This window comes from Lycium ferocissimum, chromosome 5, assembly GCF_029784015.1.
Source record: "Lycium ferocissimum isolate CSIRO_LF1 chromosome 5, AGI_CSIRO_Lferr_CH_V1, whole genome shotgun sequence".
Lineage (NCBI taxonomy): Eukaryota > Viridiplantae > Streptophyta > Magnoliopsida > Solanales > Solanaceae > Lycium > Lycium ferocissimum.
The window spans coordinates 31,172,634-31,181,721 of record NC_081346.1 but is presented as its reverse complement, the minus strand read 5'-3'; the positions used below and the strand labels follow the sequence as shown (position 1 = coordinate 31,181,721).

Sequence of the window (9,088 nt, the reverse complement as noted above, 5' to 3'; positions counted from 1 at the left end):
ATAAGAACTGGGCTCAAGAGCCCCGATCTAATTCTTTACGCGCAACTCACATGGTTTCTCGGTCAGGTTAACGGTTCCCAAGTTGCAAGGGAAGTCTTAGGCATGTCTTCAGGAGGCGGGGTCACGAATATTTTGAAATTCACCGCAACGACGGAACGGGTCATCACATTTGTACATGTAGATGGAAAATGAACATCGTAGATAGATGTATGATAGGATGTTACCTAATCGGCGGGGGTTGAGGGATGAATTTAAACAAGGCGTTGAGGGGTTTATTAATTAGGTAAATTTATTTTGTCAAAAAGATGGGACAATTAGGTGTCCTTGTGCGGATTGCAATTGTATAAAGTGGTTAAAACCGGAAGATGTTAGGGCTGATTTTGTAGTGTGGGTTTTATGGACGACTATTATGTTTGGACTCGTCATGGAGAAATTGAGGGTAGTGCCAGTAATGTTTGCAATCATAATTTTGTTGTTGGTGAAAGTAGTCAAGATCCTAGATTGCATGAAATGGTTATGGATGCTCTTGGGATGTACAATAAGGGTAACAACCAACAACCTGTTGATCAACCTCCCAATGAAGAGGCACAATGTTTTTATGCACAATTAGAGTATGCTAGTCATCCATTTTGCGAAGGTATGTCACACTCTGCGTTGTCTGTTGCCGTTAGACTGCTAAGTATTAAATTGGATGTGAATATTTCTATAGCGGGCATGACCGCTATGATTGGGCTTATGAAAGAACTTAACCCGAACTTAGACATACCCGATGATTACTACAAAGCAAAAAAATTGGTTTCCAAATTAGGTCTCTCGTCTATGAAAATTGATTGTTGTGAAAAAGTTTGCATGTTGTATTATAGGGATGATGCAGATTTAGAGAATTGCAAAGTTTGTGGAATATCTTATTTTAAACAGCTTGCCAGCGATAAGAGGGTTGCAGTTAAGGCGATGCATAATTTACCTCTTATAGCAAGGTTAAAGAGGTTGTATGCATCACTGAGTTCCGCTCCTCATATGAGATGGCACTATGAAAATAGAAGGCCACCCGGTGTTTTGTGTCATCCATCAGATGGAGAAGCATGGAAGCATTTTGATAGAACGTTTCCGGATTTTGCTAATGAACCAAGGAATGTTCAATTGGGGTTGTGTGTTGACGGATTCACACTATTTTCTATGTCAGCTGCACCATATTCATGTTGGCGAGTCTTTGTCACATCGTATAATCTTCCGCCTGAGATATGTATGACAAGTCCATATTTGTTCCTAACTTGCATTGTCCCGGGTTCACGTAATCCAAAAAATTTGATTGATGTATATTTGCAGCCTTTGATTCATGAGTTACAGACTTTGTGGCACGAAGGTGTTTTAACATATGACATATCAACCAAACAAAACTTCAACATGCGTGCTGCTCTTATGTGGACTATTAATGATTTCCTGCCTATGGAATGTTGTCAGGGTGGGCTGGCAAATTAGCTTGTCCTTGTTGTATGGAAAACACTGAATCGTTCACTTTAAAACACGGAGGCAAGAATTCATGGTTTGATTATCACCGTCAGTTCTTACCAGTGGATCATGAGTTTAGGAGTATGAGAAATGCATTCAGGAAGAATAAAACGGAACTTGACTTACCACCGCCAACATTGTCAGGGGAGCAAATTTGGGAGAGGGTTAGGGACTTGCCTAAGGTGATAGAAACTCTACCTTCTAGATTAAATAGATATGGGGTTGAGCATAATTGGATGAAACAGAGCATATTCTGGGAGTTACCTTATTGGAAGCATAATCTTCTCCGACATAATCTTGACGTCATGCATATTGAAAAGAATTATTTTGATAATCTATTTAATACAGTGATGGATGTTAGGGACAAGACAAAAGATAACATAAAGGCCAGGAAGGACTTAATGGAATATTGTAGGCGACAAGAATTGCATCTACAACAATCAAAAAACAAAAATAAGATCATCAAGCCAAAGGCCAGTTATACATTCACTTTGGAGGATAAACGAAAGATTTGTGAGTGAATAAATAGTTTGAGGATGCCCAAGGGGTATGCGTCCAACTTGGGTAAGCGTGTAGATGTGGTAGAAGGAAAGGTGGTGGGTATGAAAAGTCATGACTGCCATGTTTTCATGGAAACTTTAGTTCCTATTGCATTTCGTGGCTTACCCGAAAGAATATGGAAACCAATCACAAAGATTAGTTTGTTCTTCAAAGAGTTATGTTCCAACACATTGAGGGAAGATACTCTACTTTTGATGAATCAGAACATTCGTGTAACCTCATGTAAGCTGGAGAAATTTTTTCTATGTGGTTTCTTTGATGTGATGGAACATCTTCCGGTCCACCTTGTACAAGAGGGACTACTCGGAGGCCCAGTTCAATATAGATGGATGTACCCTTGGGAGAGGTAACTATTATACATTATTATTTAATTTTTAAATATTGAATAATTCTTGTAGTTCCTATCTAACATGAAGTTATACAGAAAAATTGGCAAATGTTAATGGATTGTGAAACAGAAGAATAGGATTGAGGGATCTATATGTGAGGCCTATCTCGCTACGGAAACCTCTCACTTCTGTTCTTATTATTTTGAGAAACACATTTCGTGTTTGAGAAATAGGCCAACTCGAAATGATGAAGGTGAGAATGATCCTTTGGCCCCGCCAAAATCCATATTCAATCAACCAGGCTAGGGTTCTAAAATTATTAAAAGAATACTCCTAACTGATATGGAGAAAAAGTCAGCCACAACACATGTATTGTTGAATTGCCCGGAAGTTCAACCATATTATAAGTAGGTTTCAAATTATATTATTGAGTTTTTCAAAATAATCCATACTAATATGTCACTGACAAGCGTTAAATGTGTTGGACAGTTTGTTCGTGGGTATGTATGGCTATGCTCCTGTTTATTCCGAGTTTAGCGAGTGGTTCAAATGTTATGTAAGTTTTAACTTATAAAATTCAACTATATTTCATTTTTTATAAACTATATATATTTGCTAAGTTTTTTTTTTTTTTTTTTTACCACTAGGTCCATGATCCAAATAATGGCATAGCTGACCAATTTCTGAAAGATATAGCTTGGAGACCAGGCCCTTATGTCAAAACGATGAAAAAAATACGATGTCAATGGTTACAATTTCGTACTGAAGAAAGCTCCAAGCATTATAAAAGCAATAATAGTGGAGTCTGGGTTAAAGGGGACACTAACATCAGGATGGAGATATTGATTATTATGGTGTGCTCCAAGAGATTTTAGAAATAGAGTATCCTGGCATGCCATACGAAAAGTTGATACTTTTTCGTTGTAAGTGGTTTGACCCAACCCCAAAAACTGGTACAAGGATAGACCCAAATTACAAAATTATTGAAGTTAAGCATACAAGGCAGTATGGAAGCTATGATCCTTTTGTCATTGCACAAAATGTCAAGCAAGTGTATTATGCTCCTTATCCATGGCGTAGGGATAAATCGGATTGGTGGGTTGTTATTAAAACAAAGCCTGTGGGTCACGTGGAAGTCGAGAATACTTTGAATGTTGCATACCAAAATGACATATCGAGTGTTCAAGAAATAATGGACAGAGAATTAGAAAATGAATTAGAGCATCCTGACTGCATATATGAAGAAATTGATCTCGGGGAAGGAACTTCCATGGAAAATGAAGAGGAAGAACTATCTGGTGACGATGAGTACTCTTCTTATGAGGAAGATTCAGCAGACAGTAGTGACACAAGTGAAGAGGAAGAATTACCCATTGAAAATAAAATAAGCGAGGAGGAAGAATTACTTGTTGAGACTGAAATAAGCGAGGAGGATTAATTCGTTCGTTCCTTTTTAGCGCCAGTTCTTTATATTAAATATTTATTTAACTCCTAAATGCACACACTGTTCAATATTCTTCTTCTTAGTCCCGAGCCCTAAACTCTGAACCCTAAACATCTTTGGACATGGATGAAAGCTTGTTTTTTGTTTGCGGGTTCGGGTTCTTCTTTTTGTTTGTGCTTATGATAAAATGGATGTTTTTTCTAGTAGCACCGGTAGCAGTAGCAGCAGCTTCAACTTCTTTTTCAATGCCAGTTATTTGTTTTGGTATTCTTATTATTGTTCTTGTTGCTTGTTTTTTTTTTATAAGATGCCACCAAGTGGTGGTAATTAGTAAATTATTTTTGAGATGTTAGAGCAAAATTAGGTAGTCTTTGACTTTTTTTTTTTAGTAAAAGTTGTTTAGTTAATTTTCTGCATGCATGTATGTATGCAAACTAGTATTGGTGTTGGATTCTCTTAGTTTTTTTTTCATTGGAATAAACTTCAATCTCATTATGCAGTAATTAGCTAATTACAGTGATGCTATATGAATATTCTCTTCCCTAACATACAGTGATGCATAGTCAGGCACTAACATAGAGTGATGCATATAAAGATTACTCTTCTCTACTCTTTTTGTGCATTATGGGAGAAGATGAAATGTCCACTCCAATAAAAATAAACTTAATCCTCAACATATTAGTTTTAACAATCTCATTATGCAGTAATTAGCTAATTTATTCTGTTCTAACAATCTCAGTTTGTAGATGGCATCAGGTGATAAAAATGAGCGACATCGGAGTAATAGTTAGTGTGGGAAGAGTACTACTAAGAGGAAGGGTGGGAAGAGAACTACCAAGAGTCAAGGAAAATAAACCGTGTCTACATCGAGGGCATCTCATTCTTCTATTCCACCATTGCATCCTCCTTCACATGGCCCATCATCAAAGAGTAAAGAGAAATCAACCATGTCTACACCGAGTCCATCTCTTTCTTCCATTCCACCATTGCATCCTCCTTCACAGGGGCCATCATCATTTTCACATTCTTTTTATAGTACTATCCCTCCCCCTAGATATAGATCGATGCCTCCCCAAACTATATCCCGATGCCTCCACAGGGCTATTCCGGGATTTCACCTACTACCTCTTTCTACAATATGCCTCCCCCAGGTTGTTCCTCGATGCCTCCCTCTTATATGACTCCACCTGGAATGCATTCTGCTTACCTCGCTGCTATGGAACGATGTCCATCTCCAGAGACTCCTTCGTCAGACGCCGCTCGATCAACCAGTCTACACCTTTCTAGGCTAAATATTGGATCGAGAAACTCTGAGGCATCTCCTAGCCCTTCTTTGACTCCGCCTTCAGTTGATGGTCCAAATCTTCCATCACCTAGAAAGTTAGATTATCTACGAAGGGTGCGCATCATCGCTGATGGAGAAGGGTAAGTTTATTCTTTTATTACATTCTAATTCCTCTATTATTTTCTAATTATTAAGTTAACAATTTTAAATGTTTTAAAATTGTTGTCTTGCAGGTTTTATTCTTCTAGGCTTGCTGCAAATGCAATCTCAGCAGCAATACAAAAACTTTATAGTGGTGCCTTCGCGACGTGGGGTGAAGTGCCATGTTATACGCAGCAAGCGATCCTTAATGAGTTTATGGTATGTATTTGGTAGATTTAATAAAGAAAAAAGTGTTATACTCCATTCCACACTACCCTTTTTGCTTAAATTAGCCCAAACAGCAAGAGAACCAAGAACAATAAGTTTCTGGAAAGTATCAACAGCAATGAACCTTAAGTTTATTTTGTATGGATTATTAACAGCAATAAAGTGGTACAACATCAGTCATAACATGATAAAAATCAGCTAAAATTATTATCTTTACTAAGTTCTTGAAATACCCAAATCAAGAAAACATACAAGGAAATTATTCATAAAACTGAAGATAAAACTGAAAAGGTGATAAAATTATTTATAGTTAAAAGGAAAGCATGAACCTGACTCCATTTTATTCATCCAACTGGTTGCTCTAAAACGTTATCTAGCTTAAACTTTATGATGAACTCACTTTACTCAGAGAGAGCATGTATATTGGTTTTGGCACTTCAAATTCCATGAAAGATGTCTTCTTAGTGTAGGCACTTCGGGACGTCTGTTTGTCTGATGTTTGTTCCATATTTGTTTGCAGAAAAAGTGTTCATGGAACCTTGTCGAGGATAATGTTATTAGAAGTAATTTTACAAAGAAGGCGAGTTCTCGGTTGTCAAACATTTTTTGTGAAGCTCGAAAAAAAGGTCAAAAACTTGGCTGGCTTGGGACAGATTACTGGGAGGAGCTTAATCAATACTGAGCTACACCAGAGTTTCAAAAGAAGAGCACCCAGACAAAGGCAGCTCGAAAATCTGAGAAGGGTGGCTCATTGCACACTTGTGGTTCAGTGTCCATGGGGACTGCTAGGAGGAAATTGGTAATTGTTTAAACATTTAGATGGTAGCCAATACAATTAAAAATAATGACTAAAACAACAATAACTTTGTTTATTTCATTTGCAGCAAGTTACTCTTGGTAGACCACCCAATCGTCATGAGGTATGGAAGAAGAACCATACAAAAATCGAAGACGGAAAAGAAGTTTGGGTCGAGCCACAGGCAGAGGATACCTATTTAAGCTCTAAACTTACGTGGAATATATTTGACTAGTAATATTATTTTTATGGTTACTAGTAAGATCTATAACCTGCTGAAATTTATTTGAATTCAGCTCAGCCAGTAATTCATACATGTGATATGAACTATTAAGGTTAAATCTTAGCTGTTTTTGTTACACTTTAAAGTGTTTGATTTGGTTCAAGACTTGTATATCAGTGTGACATTTTAGTGTGAGATCTAAAGACATCTAGCTTTTAAGAAAGTCTAATATGGCCCTTGGTGTGACACTATAAATGGACTTCTGTTTGATAGTATTCCTGAATTGGGTCATTGCTATATTTAACTTTTTTCAAAATACTTCTAGTAGAATGTAGACAGTTGGGCCATATCAAGGAATAACCCAGTCGAACGCACTTTCTGTTTTTATACAACCTAGTATAGTATGTTACAAAATACAAACTGATGCATTGATACTGAGATTGAAAAAGTTCTGCTCCTCAAAATCCTATAACACTTAAAAAGTGCTCTATATAAGTTCTAAAACAAATCTGAAAATATAATTAAACAAATGGAGACCACTGCACTCTAGATTATCACTAACACTAGAGATAGAATTAATAGATATGGATTGAAAATATGGAGCTGAAGTGAGCATTTGTACAACTTCCTTAAAATTAATAGGCTGGACTCTATAAATTTTAGGAGGTGTTGGTGGCATTGAGGCAGTTGGTTGTTTGGACATTGGTTTTGCTGGGAGCCTTCGAACTCTATGAAGTGAGGAGTGATATGAGCGTAATGTTTTGTTTTTCTTTACTTCTCTTTGTGGATATGTAGAATATGGAATAGAGCTAGAGGAAGAAGAATTAGAAAAAGAAGAAATAGCTAAATATGAATACGAATCCATTTTAATTTTTAGTGATGCAAGTTTGTCTTAACAAGAAAATTTTACTAAGAAGAATACATTTACAGCTTCTATTCTTGGTTTGCTTATATGTATAGAGAAAAAGGTGACAAACTTGAGCAACTTGTCTTAAGATAAACTCTCCCATTTTAACTTAGGTGTTTTATTTTTCTTCTTCGTGATCTGTTTAAATAAACATATTAAAATATATTGATAGTGTAGGAATTCTTTACAACGTCAGTATGTAAGTTAAGAAAAGTATTTAATGCCTCATATCATCGACAAAGCTTAGTCTTCAGTCAAATACACTAAAATATACAAGTAATGTAAAATATGGTAGAGCTTTCTATTAGTTATGTCTGTTGGAAGTATAGTTTAGTTTGGAAAGGTAGTCGTGAGCATTTTATGTCTCATTAGTTAGTAGCAGCAGTTTACTTATTTTCCACTTTGGTTTATTCTATGGACACAAAATGGAGACCACTGCATTCAGGGACACAAAATAGAGACCACTGCATTCAGGCTTATAAAATCAGAACTTCCTTAGAAGTCTCATTTATTAGCAGTTAGATACAAGGCAATTTGAGTATTTTTACTGATATCTGTCTACTGCTATAATGTTATTGTCACGACCCAACTAGTGGGCCATGACGGGTATCCGGAGCTGGCTACCGAGCACCACTTATCATGCTAGCTATCATACCCAACTCCGAACACATTTATATATATATATATATATATATATATATATATATATATATATATATATATATATATCACTATGGAATGATCACTAAACATCTCCCAAAACATGCATTTATATACATAGGTCCATAAGGCTACAAAAATGATATACAAGATATACACTGAAGAGGTCACATAACATCTATTACCCACACATAAGTATCTACGAGGCTCTAACTGGAACACTGTAATCATATGGATAGGACAGGACCTCGCCATGCCCCAATATGTACACAAAAGAATATACCAAGAAGTGGCAACTCCGAAGTAGTGGAGTGCTCCTGTATATCTGCTGATAAGCTCCTAGGAATCCGGACCGCCTCCCTATCTACCTGTGGGTATGAACACAACGTCCATAAAAGAAAAGGACGTCAGTACGAACAAGGTACTGAGTATGTAAGGCATGTATAACAGCATAATAAAGAAATAAAAGAACATAAGATGAAGAGATAACCTGTAACTGATTGCCTCTCAAGGCGGAGTCATGCATACTAGCTTTTATATTAACTAACATCATATCATATATACATCTATATAAGCTGCTCGACCATATAGGTACGGTGTGATCATCATTAGCCTGCGTCCGGGCCTCCCGCATCCGGGGTAACCATCTCATGCCGCCCACTAGTGGTGTCTGCCCGACCAACTAGGCACGGTATGATTATCATCATAGCCGCCCACTATACCCGGTGCAGTGGTGTCTTCCAATTAGGAACGGTGTATTCTTACACATACATAACATCAAGCATGCATGAGAGCTCAAGTAAAAGCCATACCTCTATCGGAGTGACGTAAGGTCGGTACCCTCCGATTATATTATGGACCAATCATCATCGCTATGTCTCACCTTGAAGGAACTAATATCATGAGGTGAGACTAAAACAAGAAATAACATCAATGAAATCATAAAGATAGGATTATCAAACTCATAATAACATCATCTCATAAGCTTTGGAATGTCTAAAATAG

The 9,088-nt window shown here is 36.9% G+C and overlaps 1 protein-coding gene across 1 annotated transcript; it reads left to right on the top strand.

Moving 5' to 3' along the window:
* Positions 1–396: 396 nt before the first annotated feature.
* LOC132057715 (uncharacterized) lies at positions 397–2,030 on the top strand. Its single transcript, XM_059450325.1, has 2 exons — positions 397–1,363; positions 1,462–2,030. The coding sequence occupies exons 1-2, from the start codon at positions 397–399 to the stop codon at positions 2,028–2,030; spliced, it is 1,536 nt and encodes a 511-aa protein (XP_059306308.1).
* Positions 2,031–9,088: the final 7,058 nt, after the last annotated feature.

Excerpts from the sequence above, each read along its gene's own strand:
- LOC132057715 (XM_059450325.1), top strand. The coding sequence starts at position 397 with ATGGACGACTATTATGTTTGGACTCGTCATGGAGAAATTGAGGGTAGT. Across the intron at positions 1,364-1,461 it reads ACAGACTTTGTGGCACGAAG|GGTGGGCTGGCAAATTAGCT; the intron begins GTGTTTTAACAT and ends GAATGTTGTCAG.